This window comes from Diceros bicornis, chromosome 19 (assembly GCF_020826845.1).
Source record: "Diceros bicornis minor isolate mBicDic1 chromosome 19, mDicBic1.mat.cur, whole genome shotgun sequence".
In the NCBI taxonomy this organism is placed as follows: domain Eukaryota; kingdom Metazoa; phylum Chordata; class Mammalia; order Perissodactyla; family Rhinocerotidae; genus Diceros; species Diceros bicornis.
The window spans coordinates 41,585,930-41,603,896 of NC_080758.1; the positions used below are offsets into that span (position 1 = coordinate 41,585,930).

The 17,967-nt window shown below is 36.1% G+C and overlaps 1 protein-coding gene across 1 annotated transcript in view; it reads left to right on the forward strand.

Annotated features, from left to right (window-relative positions):
* The window catches only part of MACROD2 (mono-ADP ribosylhydrolase 2), a 668,091-nt gene that overhangs the window by 482,037 nt on the left and 168,087 nt on the right, over nucleotides 1-17,967 (forward strand). Inside the window, exon 4 of the mRNA XM_058563251.1 lies at nucleotides 11,822-11,851. Coding sequence (XP_058419234.1) covers nucleotides 11,822-11,851 — 30 coding nt within the window. The remainder of the gene's footprint in view (nucleotides 1-11,821; nucleotides 11,852-17,967) is intronic.

Sequence of the window (17,967 nt, forward strand, 5' to 3'; positions counted from 1 at the left end):
TCTGGGCAAACAAGTTCCTGGCTGCCATGAACACCCATGGTACTGCTGCGGCCCTGAAGGGGGAAGCGTGTCTCAATGGGACTGTGGGAGCTGGTGGCAGTAGCCCTGAGCCCCTGTGTGATCACTCTCTCGTCTGGTGGGAGAATCCACAGTCCCACCCAGTACCAGGGAGTGGCTGGCTCAGTCCCAGAGGGGAGCTCCCACCCACCAAGCACAACGGCTGGTGCCACCTAGGAGCAGAGGGCAGCTGAGATCACAGTCTGGGCAAACAAGCTCCCAGCTGCTGTGAGCACCCATAGTACCACTATGGCCCAGAGGCAGAAAGCACAACCCCCGGCGTCTGTGGGAGCAGGTGGCAGTGACCCTGAGCCCCCCATGTGACTACTTTCCCATTCGGTGGGAGACCCCATTGGGCCACTGTGCTCCCAAGGAGTGACCCAGGCTTGGCCAGGGACAGCTGACAGGGATCGCAGCAGTGGGCTCAGATTACACAGCTCCTGCCCCCCCAACCAAGTGGCAGCAGGCAGAACCTGCATCCAGAAACTATCACTATGCGGCGGCACAAATCCACTCCATTGAATGGTATAAAGAAATTTATTAATACTCCAGACCAGAAGGAAAAAGACAAACACCCAGAAACCAATCCTGAAGGCATGGAAATCTACGATCTAAATGACAAAGAGTTCAAGACAACCATCATAAGAAAACTCAGTGAGATACAAGAGAATTCTGAAAGACAGTTCAATGAAATCAGGAACCAAATTACTGAACAGAGGGAATTCTTCACAAAAGAGATCGAAACTATAAAGAAAAACCAAACAAAATTGTTAGGGATGAAAAACACAATGGATGAGATAAAGAAAAATCTGGAGTCCTTAAACAACAGGGCTGATAATATGGAGGATAGAATTAGCAATCTGGATGATAGGAACACAGAAATGCTTCAGATGGAGGAGGAGAGAGAACTTAGACTAAAAAGAAATGAAGAAATTCTCCAAGAAATATCTGACTCAATTAGGAAATGCAACATAAGGATTATAGGTATTCCAGAGGGAGAAGAGAGAAAAAAAGGAGCAGAGAGCTTGTTCAAAGAACTAATAACTGAGAACTTCCCAAATCTGGAGACAGAGCTGGAATGACATGTAAAAGAAGCCAACAGGACTCCTAATTACATCAATGTAAAAAGACCTTCTCCAAGGTATATATTAGTAAAGCTGGCAAAAGTCAACAATAAAGAAAAAATATTAAGGGCAGCAAGGCAGAAGAGAATAACCTATAAAGGAAGCCCTATCAGGCTTTCAGCAGATTTTTCAGCAAAAACCTTACAGGCTAGGAGAGAGTGGAATGGTATATTTAAAATTTTGAAAGACAAAAACTTTCAGCCAAGAATACTATATCCAGCAAAAATATCCTTCAGATATGATGGAGAAATAAAAACTTTCCCAGATAAACAAAAGCTGAGAGTTCATTGCCACAAGACCCCCCCCCACAAGATTTGATCAAGAAAGCCCTCATACCTGAAAAAAAAAGAAAGAAAGGTTTTACAAAGCCTTGAGCAAGGAGATAAATAGGCAGACAAAATCAGAAATTGCAACTCTCTATCAGAACAGATTAGCAAACACTTACTTATAACTCTAAAATTAAAGGAAAAGAAAACATGAAAAATAAATACTATCACTTCATTTTAACCACAAATTCACAAGACATAATGGAATAAGTTGTGACAACAACAACTTACAAGGGGAAGAGGACAGGGATGAAACCTGCTTAGACTAAGAGAACAAGAGGCTATCAGGGCATGGACTATCTCGTCTATGAGATCTTTTATACAAACCACACGGTAATCACTAAACAAAAAATGAGAACAAAGACACAAATGATAAATAAAGAGAAAACCATCATAGAGAGCCACCAAACTGAATTAGCAGTCTAAAATACATGGGACGAGAAACAAAGGAAATACATAACAACTGAAAAACAAGAGATAAAATGGCAGCATTAAGCTCTCATATATCAATAATCACTCTAAATGTAAATGGATTGAATTCCCCAATCAAAAGACACAGAGTGGCTGGATGGATTAAAAAACATGACCCAACATGTGCTGCCTCCAGGAAACACATCTCAGCTCTAAAGAAAAACACAGGCTCAGAGTGAAGAGATGGAAGACGATACTCCAAGCTAATGGCAAACAAAAGAAAGCAGGTGTTGCCATACTTATATCAGACAAAGTAAACTTCCAGAAAAAAAAGGTAATGAGAGACAAAGAGGGGCAATATATAATGATAAAAGGGACACTCCGCCAATAAGACATAACACTTAAAAATAGATATGCACCCAACACAGGAGCACCAAAGTACATAAAGCAACTATTAACAAACCTAAAAGGAGATATCAACAATACAATGATAGTAGGGGACCTTAACACCTCACTTACATACATACATAGATCATCCAGACAGAAAGTCAATAAGGAAATAGTGGACTTAAATGAAAAACTAGACCAGATGGACTTAATAGATATATATAGAGCACTCCATCCAAAAAGAACAGATTACACATTCTTCTCAAGCACGCATAGAACATTCTCAAGGATAGACTGTATGTTGGGAAACAAGGAAAACCTCTATAAATTTAAGAAGATTGAAATCATGACACGTATCTTTTCCAATAATAATCCTATGAAACTAGAAATCAACTACAAGAAAAAAGCTGGGAAAGTGACAAAGATGTGGAGACTAAACAACATGCTACTGAACAACAAATGGATTGTTGAAGAAATTAAAGGAGAAATCAAAGAATATCTGGCAACAAATGAAAATGAAAATACTCCTTACCAACTCATATGGGATGCAGCAAAAGTGGTCCTGAGAGGGGAATTCATAGCAATACAGGCCCACATTAACAAACAAGAAAAATCCCAAATAAACAATCTTAAACTACACCTAACGGAATTAGAAAAAGAAGAAGAAACAAAGCCCAAAGTCAGCAGAAAGAGGGAAATAATAAAAATTAGAGCAGAAATAAACTAAATTGAAACCAAAAAAACAGTAGAAAGGATCAATGAAACAAAAAGCTGGTACTTTGAGAAGATAAACAAAATTGACAAACCCTTAGCCATACTCACCAAGAAAGAAGGCTCAAATAAGTAAAATTAGAAATGAAAGAGGAGAAATCACAATGAATACCACAGAAATACAAAGGATTATAAGAGAATACTATGAAAAACTATATGCCAGCAAATTGGACAATCTAGAAGAAATGGATAAATTCTTAGACTCATACAACCTTCCAAAACTTAATCAACAAGAAATAGAGAACCTGAATAGACCAATCACAAGTAAAGAGATTGAAACAGTAATCAAAAACCTCCCCAAAAATAAAAGTCCAGAATCAGATGGCTTCTCTGGAGAATTTTACCAAACATTCAAAGAAGATTTAATACCTATCCTTCTCAAACTATTCCAAAAAATAGAGGAAGATGGAACACTTCCTGACACATTCTATGAGGCCAACATCACCCTGATACCAAAGCCAGACAAGTACAATACAAAGAAGGAAAATTACAGGCCAATATCGATGATGAACATAGATGCAAAAATCCTTAACAAAACATTGGCAAACCGAATACAGAAATACATTAGAAAGATCATACGCCATGATCAGGTGGGATTTATACCAGGGACACAGGGATGGTTCAACATCTGCAAATCAATCAATGTGATACACCACATTAACAAAATGAGGAGTAAAAACCACATGATCATCTCAATAGATGCAGAGAAAGCATTGGACAAGATCCAACATCCATTTATGATAAAAACTCTCATAAAATGGGTGTAGAAGGAAAGTACCTCAACATGATAAAGGCCATATATGACAAACCCACAGCCAACACCATACTCAATGGGGAAAATCTGAAAGCCATCCCTCTGAGAACAGGAACAAGACAATGGTGCCCACTCTTGCCACTGTTATTCAACATAGTGTTGGAAGTTCTGGCCAGAGCAATTAGGCAAGAAAAAGGAATAAGAGGAATCCAAATAGGCAATGAAGAAGTGAAACTCTCACTGTTTGCAGATGACATGATTTTATATATAGAAAATGCTAAAGAATCCATCAGAAAACTATCAGAAATAATCAACAACTACAGCAAAGTTGCAGGGTACAAAATCAGCTTACAAAAATCAGTTGCATTTCTGTACTCTGACTGTGAACTAACAGAGAACTCAAGAATACAATCCCATTTACAATCACAACAAAAAGAATAAAATATCTAGGAATAAATTTAACCAAGGAGGTGAAAGACGTATACAATGAAAACTATAAGACATTATTGAAAGAAATGGATGATGACATAAAGAAATGGAAAGATATCCCATGCACATGGATTGGAAGAATAAACGTAGTTAAAATGTCCATACTACCTAAAGTAATCTACAGATTCAATACAATCCCAATCAGAATCCCAATGACATTCTTCACGGAAATAGAACAAAGAATCCTAAAATTCATGTGGGGCAACAAAAGACCCCGAATACCTTAAGCAATCCTGAGAAAAAAGAACAAAGCTGGAGGGATCACAATCCCTGACTTCAAAACATACTACAAAGCGATAGTAATCAAAACAGCATGATACTGGCACAAAAACAGACACATAGATCAATGGAATGGAATTGGAACCCCAGAAATAAAACCTCACGTCTACGGGCGGCTAGTCTTCGATGAAAGAGCAAAGAACATACAATGGAGAAAGGAAAGTCTTTTCAATAAATGGTGCTGTGAAAACTGGACAGCCACATGCAAAAGAATGAAAGTAGACCATCTGCTTTCACCATACACAAAAATTAACTTAAAATGGATCAGAGATCTGAAAGTGAGACCTGAAACTATAAAACTCCTGGAAGAAAATGTAGGCAGTACACTCTTTGACATTGGTCATAAAGGGATCTTCTCGAATTCCATGTCTACTCGGACAAGAGAAATAAAAGAAAAAATAAACAAATGGGACTTCAGACCCATTTGTTCAGACCAAAAAAAGAGCTTCTGCAAGGCAAATGAAACCAGGATCAAAATGAAAAGACAACCCACCAGCTGGGAGACAATATTTGCAAACCGTATATCTGACAGGGGGTTAATCTCCATAATATATAAAGAACTCACACAACTGAACAACAAAAAAAACAACCCAATCAAAATATGGGCAGAGGATATGAACAGACATTTTTCCAAGGAAGATATACAGATGGCCAATAGGCGTATGAAAAGATGTTTAACATCACTAATCATCAGGGAAATGCAAGTCAAAACTACGCTAAGATATCACCTTACACCCGTGAGAATGGCTATAATCACCAAGACAAAATATAACAAATCTTGGAGAGAACGTGGAGAAAAGGGAACCCTCATTCACTGCTGGTGGGAATGCAAACTGGTGCAGCCTCTATGGAAAACAGTAGGGAGATACCTCAAAAAATTAAAAATAGAAATACCTTATGATCCAGCTATCCCACTTCTGGGTATTCATCCACAGAACTTGAAATCAACAATCCAAAGAGGCTTATGCACCCCTGTGTTCATTGCAGCATTATTCACTATAGCCAAGACATGGAAGCAACCCAAATGTCCATCAACAGATGATTGGATAAAGAAGTTGTGGTATATATATATATACAAGGGAATACTGCTCAGCCATAAAAAAAGACAAAATCATCCCATTTGCAACAACATGGATGGACCTGGAGGGTATTATGTTAAGTGAAATAAGCCAGACAGAGAAAGACAAACACTATGACCTCTCTCTAATATGTGGAATATAAACTAACACACGGACAGAGAGAACAGTTTGGTGGTTACCAGGGGGAAGGGAGTTGGGGGGTGGGCACAAGGGGTGAAGGGGAGCATTTATATGGTGACTGACAAATAATAACGTACGACTGGAATCTCACAATGTTATAAACTATTATGACATCAATAAAAAAAGTAAAAAAAAATACATATAGATAGATCTATCTATATGTATATATATCTTTGCAGTTTGAAATTGGCATTATTGCGTGGTAGGTACTTCTCCTGGGTCTGTTCCTAGACAAGTTACCTAACGTCTTTGGTGCTTTTTAACTTTCCACATTTGTAAAATGAAGGAGTTGGACAAAATAAGTTGTTTTCCTCCTATGGTACGTTGCAGTATTCCTAGAAGTCGCTGAGCACCCAGAATGATAGCTGGTGAAGCCCGATTGGCAAAATAGGGGCAGCTCTAGCTCCTCCCTCCTACTTCAACCAGAGTAATTTTGTTTTGTTTTATTTGTTAGTTTTCTAATTCCAACTTCCCAAGTAAGTTTTCTAATTCCGATGCCTTTTCACCTATTTATCAATAGCCGGGCTCACTGGATTCTTTTTTTGACTTGGTAGTGTGTTACAGCTTATACAAACCACACAGTCCTTGGAATAATCAATAGTTCCTTTGGATTCTACAGTAAGTATAAAATGTGAAGTATTAATCATGTGTTTATGCCTGGTTTCTACATGTGAGGTGGTTAAGCCTATTCTTAATTTTGTCTCTTTGTCAGCTTCAAAGCAGGAAATTATACCATTGCCCAAAATGTCTGGTATTCTGTTGATTTTGTTTAGAAGGTGTAAATCTAGTAAAGCATGAACAGAGAGCTGTTACCAAATTGATGGCTGTATTTATCTGTGTAGATTGTATTTCCACAGCTGTCAGTTGAGATGGTTGCTCCCTGTACAAAGTGGTTCTAAAGTCATGCACGTGCTTGGAATTTTAATCTTACCAGATTTTTTAGCACTTCCTACTTTGACTTTCAAAGTGTATGGAATATAATGTGTGCCGTTCTAAAGGGTGATATTTTGGCTTTTGTATCTTTTAGGATAACATGTTGTGAATGAAATGATGTTTTAAGTGAAGCTCCTGGGAAAGTTTTTGCCAACAATCATTTTGACACCCCATTGCTCTGTTATAATAAGAAGGCAGAATAAATAAATTAAGCTAGGTGGTGAGGATCCTGTTAGGATGAAAGCAACTATAATTTCCTTTATGATGATGAAAAGTAAACAAAAACCCTGCACAAATAGTTTTAATCAATGTTTAAAGACTAGTCTCCCAGGCTGTTGCTTGTTTGACAGATAGTCTTGGGTGGGGGTAGAAATGGAGTGGAAAACAAATAATTACTGTAGAGATAATAGAAATTATTGGGCAAGTGGAATAAAAAATTGTTCCACTTATCAGGCCAATTTGGCTCATAGTCAACATGGGTTACCTCTCTCAGCTCTGGATTATATTATATGCATTAGTTTAGCAGTTTTGTTTTTTAAGATGATTGCATCAAAAACTGTTACATCTAAGTCATCTGATACAGAAATCCCCAGTATATGGCATGTGTGCTGCCATTTTAATTCTCCCTATCCCCCTCTGACAGTGACCAACATTATTAATTGATCATGGTTCTTTTTTCCACTGAACCTAGATTTAGCCTCAGAACCTTTCTCACATCAGAAGTACAGTCTCTTCTAATTAATGAATCATAGTTGTTTGAAACCTATTTGCCATGCTTGATTGGTTCTAAATTTCCTGATGGAAGAAGATAAATGAGGTAGTTGACTATAACTTGTCCAAATCACTTAGCTGTCTAGTAACTGAGGCAGAATTAAAACAGAGCTTACGTGGTTCTCAGTTCAGTATTCTTTCCATTACCCTATACAAACAAAAGGATTTTGAGATCTAGGGAGGAAAAGTGCTTTATGTGTCTAAGTTATAGTTTTGTCTTATATTTCTAATAACATTATGCCATGTATTCCATCTAGGAGCTTCTATTAATGGAAGATTACTTCTAGTATATAGTAATTTTATTTTTCATGATTTGATCCACAATGTAATTATATTCTTAAAATAATACACAGACACGCACACACACACTCACACACTTACACACAGGGTCATTTAAGAGAATGTTTTTTAGGAAGAAGGTAGTATAATATTCCATTTGTGTTTTTTTTTTTTTTTTTTTTTTGTGAGGAGATCAGCCCTGAGCTAACATCCGCCAATCCTCCTCCTTTTTTGCTGAGGAAGACGGCCCTGGGCTAACATCGGTGCCTATCTTCCTCCACTTTATATGGGACGCCGCCACAGCATGGCTTACCAAGCAGTGCGTCGGTGCACGCCCGGGATCCGAACCAGCGAACCCCGGGCCGCTGCAGCGGAGCGCGCGCACTTAACCGCTTGCGCCACCGGGCCGGCCCCTCCATTTGTGTTTTGAGAGAAGATAAGTAATGACACTATTGGCAACTACCATGACCATTTTTCATTTAGGCTAATTATCCCAAGAAAAGGATTCCTACATTGTATTTATTTATTTTTTAGCTTTAATATTTTAAAAATGAATATTATACCTATGGAAATTTGATAATTTTAATTAAAAGATTCAAAACTGAGTTCAAATAGAAGAAAACAATTTTAAACTAAAACAATTTTTAAACTTTTTAAACTCTCAAACTTAAAAAAATTAACCACCTGCTCAGAGTATTATGAATAAATTCTCCAAATTTGCCACTTGGAAATTAGGTTTAGGTAACTCTCTCAGCCATTTTGTGTTCAATGTTGTTTTCGCTTTATAAACAGTGAAACTGATAATCTAATTGAGTTGTTATTTTTGGGAGAGGAGAAAGTACAATACACAGATTCATTAATTTGTGATGGCTCATTTTGGTTTCTCATTGAATCAGTCTTTGAGACATTTCCTGTATCTTGAATCTTCCCTCTACTTCCTCTGGTAATAGAAAGGGTACTTTATTTAGGAAAATGTGAAAGAAAATAGTGTTGGTTAGTAAGCATGCTCAGAAAAGAGAGTTTAAAATCTTACTTTAGGAGCAATGGCACCATGCTCATAAACTTCAAGTTTTCTTTGTTCTTTTTCTCCTTTTCCTTCTCTGTGAAACTCTAGGAATAACAAGAGGCATGTCCAAAATTCCCTCTAGTAAGGGACCTAGATAAGGGACACAATATATAAATATATTTCATACATTCTTTATCACTAAGTATTTCCAAATAAACTTTGAGGTTAACAGTCCTTGATTTTACAGGAAGAAAAAGGACCCAAGTTGTTCTTTCCACACACTTCAGCAAACAAATACCTCTTAAATGCAAATAAAGAAATTGGACTAAATCTGCCAATTATCTCACCATTAGAAAACATGTATTGAGAGCTCATTAAGTGCAAACTGTTAAACTCAGACCTTGTCTTTAGAGGCTTCGTATCTGTTTGGGATATACCTCAATTTATTGGATAATTAAGTAGAAATTAAATGGCTATTAATTTTAGACACACAAAAGTCATTTTCATTTTTGTAAAATGGAAGAAATAATATTAATCCACCTGACCAATAAATGTTGAGGATAAGTTATGAATAGGATGCTTTGTGAAGGTAAAGTGATATTAGAAATCATAATAAAGGTTCATTTTTATTTGCCTACATCTATGTCCCTTTTACTGAAGAAAATTGCCTTGATATTTTTGCTAATAAAGTAAACATTTTATTTTTTAATTGTTAAAGCACAGAAATTGATAAAATAGAATTAAATTTGATAGATTCTTTAGAAAAATAATCATCAGGATTATAGTTAGTAGAATTGCTTTGAATATATTTAAGCAGCTTAGATTAAGATTCTATTACATGAGTGGTAATGTACATGAAATTATCTTAAAAGTGTTGGTGCACTATGTAGAATGCCACAATTTTATAAAATAGTTCTATGTTGATGTTAAAATGTGACCAGATATGCTTATCTAGACATGAGCACACATCTGACATAAATTGACTTGATGGTTCTCCAGGACTGGAATTCCAGTTCCTACACCTACTCCTGCTCATCCACCCACATCTATTGGACAAGTGCCTGGTTAAACAGATGGGCCTTGAGCTATGCTCTCAAAACAGGCAACCTCCACCTTTATTGAGCAAAACATTGGGTGAAAGTAGGCTATATCTTTTATTGTGCTTCTGGGTATGATAATTTGGTGAAAAGCTACTATTTATTATTGTTGTTTGTTTTTAGAAATACCTGTTTTTTATGAATGAACATGTGAAAATTGGAGGATAACAGATGGGGTTTCAGGGATCTGGAAAATCTATAGATAGGGAACTAGTTCTCAGTCAAATATAAAAATAAAAAATCAGCAGGCATGTGAAATACCATGCAGTTTTATAAATGCATGTAGCTAAGATTTTAGAAAATATTTGGATTAACCAAGAGACAGGGGTTGATCATGAAATTTACCCCATCCACTAAGGGATATGGAACCAAAATAGAATTCGCAACATCTTTCCTTGTGCCCCTTCAACAAGTTACTGCTTCGGCAGTTACAAAGGTTGATTTGAGGTAGGACATTAAGTCCTGGCTACCATCTATGTAACATACACTTTTTCACTGTGAAGTCAGAGGGATTTGGGAACCTGAGGTGATAGGATAGCAGAAGACGCGATGATATCAGAAGTGAGTTTTGTTTATGGTTGAATAATGGCATTGCTATTTAGTCCATGTTTGTGACCAAAGCACTGAGTGGAAGGCAAGAGCAACAATTAGACGTCCCTGTACGTGGAAGAGAAAATCATGTGGAACAAGATTTGATGCTCTAATATTGACATATTGAGAAAACCTTCAAAGGCGTTTTCTCTCCATGAATTTTCATGAAATTCTCTGTAGTGTTGCAACAATTAACAAGCCATCATGTATTTAAACTCGTGGAACTATGGATATGGGCATTTGTTCTTAAAATGATCCATTATTTATTGATGGAATCATTAACACTCTGGTATTTGCTTCTCTTAATTATGGCAATGCATGGTCTGTGGACAGCACACTAAAATTCAAGTTAAAGACTCCTACTCTTCTTTCCTAAATGATTTCTTTAATCTTTTGGTAGCTCATGTTTCTCCACAAAGAGAGAGACCTTGGTTATCACATACTTTCTTTATATTGCTACAGAATTTCTTTTTTTTTTTTTGATAGCATGAGATAATGCCTATGATACATAAGAACTGTATGGAATAAAGCTCAGTGCAGTATATATTAACTTCTGTTTTCTGGCTATTATAATGACTAGATAAACATAGGCATAATGCTTCAGCAGAATCTGCAATGGAACTTTCTGAAAATTTTACCTCTTGAAAGAACTCCAAATGGAATTATCTTATATTTTGCTTACTATTTGGCTTCTATAAATATGTGTGCTAAAATAATGAATAACTGGGTAAGAAATGGCACAGCATTGTTTTACAAAGATGCTTAAAATTTCTTTCCCTCAGATAAAAAGTTAATGCTAAAGGTAATAAATCTGTTACTATTTAAGAGTTCTTACTGAAAGTGTCTTGAGATAGCTTTATTTGATGGTGTTTAATTTAATTAAAATTATCCTTATAATTTCATGCTACATTGTCCTTTGAAATCATTGAAATTGCCTAAATAACATTGTTCTGTCTCTACTTGATAAAATGGAGAACCCAGAAGATTAATTTAGATACAGAATGGAAAATAAAAGGATTACAATATGTACTTAATTTTATTACAAGGAAGTACGTTATAAAAACTATCACTTGAAGAGAAAAAAGAGATAAAAATAGTGAAATATTTTAATCTTCATACCATCATAAAACAGTAATAAAGACTGTCTTTATATGAAAATATGCATTTTGTGTGTGTGTGTTTATAAGAGACATGATCATTACCAGCTTTTTCTTAAACTATCTGGCATATTACATTTTTTATATATTTTTTAATGTCTTTTATTTTGTTTTGTTTTCTTTTAAACAGCAAATGCCAGTCTTCTTGGAGGAGGAGGTGGTAAGTCCTGAACATCACTTAACTTAAAATACATTTTTTATTACAACAACCAGAAGATGTTAAGTAAGTGCTGTGATACTTGAAAGAAAATTAATTTAGCTGTAATCATCAACCACAAAAATGCCAATGTTCTGGAAAATAATTTAGAATAGAAATACCTTGGGTTTGCCTAAATGTTATTTTAACTGATTTCAAAGTCTGTGGAATACTATTTTTTTTCTCTTCAAGCTTTGTATTTCTACCTTTGGTATAAGCTGTAACAGCTATAAGCTACTGAGATGAACACACATATAGCAGATGACAGAGTCTTTTTAATATGAATTCTAAAACAATACATTTGGAAACTTGTGGTTTTTGTTTTTGTTCATCATAGTGACTTAAAAAAATTACGATGTTGTAGCCTGAGAGCTTAATATAACAGCCATTTACTGTGAAAAATAAAAAAGAAATTAATATTGGCACTTTGCTTTTTCTTTCAGCCTGTTTAGAGGAGAAAGAGAAAGAGATCAAAGTGAGATGAGGAAGAGAGAGATTCCTGTACTGGGAATTTTTTTTTTATACTAAAATCTTGTAACTATTTATTATTTTTATTTCTAGGTTGAAAGATGAAAGCTTTCCTAGCCCCAGTCCATAGGGGAGAAAAAAAGTATACTATAGAATAGGGTCCTTTTCATTTAAGACCGAGATGGACATAAATGGGTTTGTTTTCTCTCTCACTCTCTCTCCCTCTCCCTCTTGCTCTTGCTCCCTCTATCATGTACATGGTTGAAGTAAATGTGGTTCTACAGAGCTTTAGACTTTCAAATAATTCCCTGGCCTTCATCAAGAGGTTTCAGTGTAAATTTTATTTGGAAATTAAACTTTTAACAGTCGTTCCTATGTAAGAATCAATAGATTTTTTAAAACAGAATCTTGGAAATAGGAATAATAGAAAACACCTTAAACTAGAAAATGCTCTTCATATTATCACATGTCAATGCACCTTATATGGCAGAGTATTTCTTTTCTTCTTCCCTAAATTACTTTAGAAAATATAGATCTACGGGATTTCTCATTGTACTTTTTTTGTAGTTTTGGGGTATTAGAAGGGAATATTTTCCTTAAGAGTTGGATTCTCAGTAAATTTTTATCTCTAGGTCTCTTGTAATATGTTAAGAAACGTTGTTAAAATAAATTGTCCATAGTGCTGATTTTCTTACAAGACATATTTTTAAAAATTTGACTATTACTGTTAAATGAGATAAAGGAGAGTTAAAGTTGAGTCTACATAAATAAATTCATCAAGTGAAAACAACAGACAAATTAGCTAGACAGTTAATTTATTGTTCTTATCTATTTTTAAAAACTGATTTGAGGGCCAGCCCCGTGGCTTAGCGGTTAAGTGCGCGCGCTCTGCTGCTGGCGGCCCGGGTTTGGATCCCAGGCGTGCACGACGCACTGCTTCTCCGGCCATGCTGAGGCCGCATCCCACATACAGCAACTAGAAGGATGTGTAGCTATGACATACAACTATCTACTGGGGCTTTGGGGGGAAAAATAAATAAAATTTAAAAAAAATAAATAAAAACTGATTTGTATATTAGTTAAAATCATTTCGCTGCCCATAAAAGAAAACCTCAAAATAATAGTGGCTTAAAGGAGATAGAAATGCATTTGGCTTGTGTGAAAGTAGTCTAGATGTGGACTAGAATGGTTGTGTGGTAATTCCTTAGTGTCATTAAGCACTCATGCTCTTACTTTTCTGCTCTTCCTTCTTAGTGCATGGAACTCAGGGTCAATGATAGCTACTGGAGCTCTAGCTATCATAAATATGGGGGTCAGGAGGAGTAAGAAAGGCAAAAAATGAAAAAGGCGGCCCCAGAAAGATGTGTCAGTTTTCTTTAAGCAGCTTTCCCTGAAGTCCCACATTATGCTTGAACTTGGTCGAATATTCATTCATGGATACCTGTAGTTTTTATTTTTTAAATAATTTTATTGAGGTCACATTGGTTTACAACATTGTATAAATTTCAGGTGTACATCATTATATTTCAGCTTCTTTATAGACTGCCTCATGTTCACCACCAAAAGTCTAGTTTCCACCTGTCACTGTACATATGTACCCCTTTACCCCTTTTGTCTTCCCCCCACCCCTTGCCCTTTGGTAACCACCATTCTATTCTCCTTATCTTTGTTTATTCCAGGAAGCAATGTGCTCATCAAAAACAGTATTCTACTTTCTAAAGAGGAAGGAGACAGTGGAGGTTTTGTGGACAATGAGTAGTCCCTGCCATAGTAGGAAGGCAGGCTACTGTTCAGGAAGCCTTGTCAAGCTGCTTTGTTTCAATATGTGTATACATACACTAGTATGTATAGAATTAACTCTAGTGACTTGACCTGTATTTCCTTATGGTGCCTCCAACCTGTGTGAGAATATACATTATGAATATTTAGCAATGGCAAGACATTCAGGAATAGGCAATCTCAGTTTTCTGTTTCCCTGAAGTATATACTTTACTGTCTTCCTCTAGACAGTTGATTTTGCTAAATGCAGTTATTTGCCATAATTTCTAATTTCTGAATTCTAAAATTAGCAACTAAGCATCATCATGCAGATAAATTACAAGTATTTAAGGTGACTGTAATTCCTTTCATTAAAATAGGTCATTGACAGGGGCCGGCCCGGTGGCGCAAGCGGTTAAGTGCGCGCGCTCCGCTGCGGCGGCCCGGGGTTCGCTGGTTCGGATCCCGGGCGCGCACCGACGCACTGCTTGGTAAGCCATGCTGTGGCGGCGTCCCATATAAAGTGGAGGAAGATAGGCACAGATGTTAGCCCAGGGCCGTCTTCCTCAGCAAAAAAAGAGGAGGATTGGCGGATGTTAGCTCAGGGCTGATCTCCTCACAAAAAAAAAAAAAAAAAATAGGTCATTGACAGGTTTAAATTCATTTATGCACTTCTAGAGATGTCAAGATTGCTCTAAAGTACATGTCTGATTTTTGGAAAGCTGCATTTAAAAATTAAATTTAAGGAATATTTTTAACCTTGTCTGAACTGATTTTTGGCCTTCGGATCCAGTGACAAATCTTTTTAATCCTCTTAGTGATATTTGTAAAGTAACTCCTAATAATCATCCAATAAGGAGCAATTGAACTGATGTAATTCTCTTGGATTTAATCAAAGATTCCTTGTATTGACTTGAATTAATATCCCTTCAGAAGCCTCTAATGGGAATAATTCTTTGAATGACTAAATTTAATCAAGAATATTTGACACCACATAAAAAATAATAATGGTACCTTAAGTACCATTTTTTCAGGTCCTCAGGCGGGCTTTCCTCAAATTCTATGTAATAGCACTTGAAATTTAGACAAAATCAGTGTATACAAAATTGCATTGTTCATAAAATCTTAGCATTTTATTGTTCTTTTTTGAGCGCTTATAACCAAGAAGAGAGGTTTCCTAAAAGGATATTTTTAAAAATGGTCACAATCATCCTCTCAGTTCTGATTTTAAAGTGAGAGAATCATTTCACATTGGTGTGAATTTTAATCTTTGGGCCAGAGTTCACTCTTTCTAGGAACTTAGTGTCACTGTCTACAGTTCATTGTAATGAACATAGGTGATGAGGTCATGACTACCTAGTCATTTCAATTGAACTCCTTGGTAAAATGGATCATCTCTGTCTATATTTATGAGATGTGTTAAAGGCAGAGACATATACTAATTTCTTAAGTAAGTGTGTGGCTGGTCTATAGTGACTGGATTCTACCTTTCAGGAAGACTTTACATTACCTCTGTAATGGTATAATGTCAAAAAAACCTTAGAATTTCTCTTAATATTTTATATGATTTCCATCATTGCTACCAATACTACTCTGTATAGGTGTATAGGATACTGATATATAAAACAAGTAAATTTTATTTTCTCATTTAGTCTTGTTATTGGTCAGGATAAGCTATAATATGCTGTGGTAACAAATACCCTAAAAATCTTAGTGGCTTAATAAAACAAGGTTTATTTCTTGCTTACATCATAGTTTGAGTAGGATTGGTTGCTCTCCTATAGGCGGTGGCACAGAGACCCAGGCTGTTTCCATATCTTGTAGTTACACTATTTGATATGTGGCTGCTAAAGATGTCACAGAACAGGAAGAGAGAGCTGGAGAATCTTGTGGGATATATTTATAGCCCAATTTGGGAGTGGCTTACATCACTTCTGCTCGTATTTCATTGATCAGAATTCAGGCAAGTGATCCCCAACTTACCTACAAGGAAGGCTGGGAAGAATGGAGTCTTCCAGAGTTCCCAGGAAGAGGGAAGAGGAAATGGTATGGTAAATACATAGCACTGTCTTTGCCACAGTGCTCAAATGAGATCAGTGTTATTTATTATCATCATCATCATCATCATCATCATTATTATTCTTTTTATGGTTATTATTATTTTAATGGTTGAGGGAAATGAGACAGATTTGGTGACTTCTTCAAGGTTATGCAGCTTATAAACGGCAAAGATTGAATGAAAAGATAGGATTCTTAACTCTCACTCTAGGGCTCTTTGCCTTTGCTCTGTGGTTTTTAATATATCTTCGCTCTTCAGATTTGCTTTTTCTGTGCACAGGTAGGTAACTCTGTTTACACCAGGAAAAATGAATGAGAGGACAGGAAAACATGCAGCTGAGATATGGATGATGCTTTCCTTGCTTTATTTTTACAAGTCTCAAGCTAAATCGATAATTTGAAAGTACATACAGTGGCACTGTCTTACGGTACGTTTGGATTGCTACCCAGATCCATACCTTTTTTGAGGTTCAGTCTTAGACCACATTTCGTTTTAAATACATGTTCACCCATCTGTAATAAGAATATTTTACATGCACAGAGTTCTTTGATGTTGTATTTTGGAATATATAATAAAAAAAATCTTTGCAGCCAGCCTTAAATTATGTCAAGAAACAGAATTAGAAAGAAATATAAAAATTAAAGAGTTAATTCCTTTCAGATGGTTACATAGTAGACCAGAACAAAATTTACAGTCTCTTACTTTAGATAATGTCTTTTCCCTTTTGTTGTCACAATACTTAACATAAGACCAGAACCTGCTGATAGAACCAAACAGGACATTGTTTATGGGATTTGCTTCCTCTTCTAGTCTGTCAAAACTCCTGAGTGCTGAAGCCTGAGGCATAATGTTAGACATTTAAAGTGACATTTCCTGACAGAGTGGCAATTTAAGGTTGGCTTTTTATACACATAACTTTATAGGACTCGGGTTTTAATCATATACATATATATGTGGGTATATATATATATGTTTGTATCCGATACCTTATCCTTGAGGTGATTCTGTGGCAGGTTAACTTTAAAAACTCTAAGTGTAAGTAAATACCACTAAATAAATACTCAGCCCCAGATGGAATGCGTGAGAAAGCCATTTTTCTAGAATAAAGAACATAGCATATATTATGGCCTTCCCCACCTCCAAAGGCTTCTTGCTCTCCTTGTGCCCCTTAAAGTGGATCCAAAGATTAACAAAATTCAGTGGCCTGGGCTTAGTAACTGCTCCTCTGAACTATCATTTCTTGTTTGGACAGTTCTACTTGCAGAGAGAATTCCTAATGCTTTTTTATTATTAATATCCATTTATATATTAAGGCAGTTGGTGTGAGGTGTCGAAATGCATGCTTCAAAAGTAGTGACATCGTAAAACTATTTGATGTCATACAATACATACCATCAGTGTATCTCCACCCACCCATCATCTGTTTCTACACACAAACACACATATGTACACATGTTCATTCATTCATTCATTCATTCATTCAACAAATACTAATTTGGTAACTACTGTGTGTCAGTATTGATTATTGATTTGGTCATAAACACAGCCCTTTCCCTGTGACCAATCATGATTCCTGTTCGGCTGAATTATCTGAGCAATTATAATTCCCCATGGTTTTTCAGGTGTTCAAGGATTTTCCTTGCATGGATCTTTTCAATTAAAATGATACTTTAACCCAATAGAATGGGCGTCAGGCATCAGATTCCTTCTTCAAAAAGCAAAACAGATATCCTGAAAAGTCCTCTTTTCACAAAAAATCTGAGTTGCTGCCAAGGATTCCTAACATAAAAAGTAA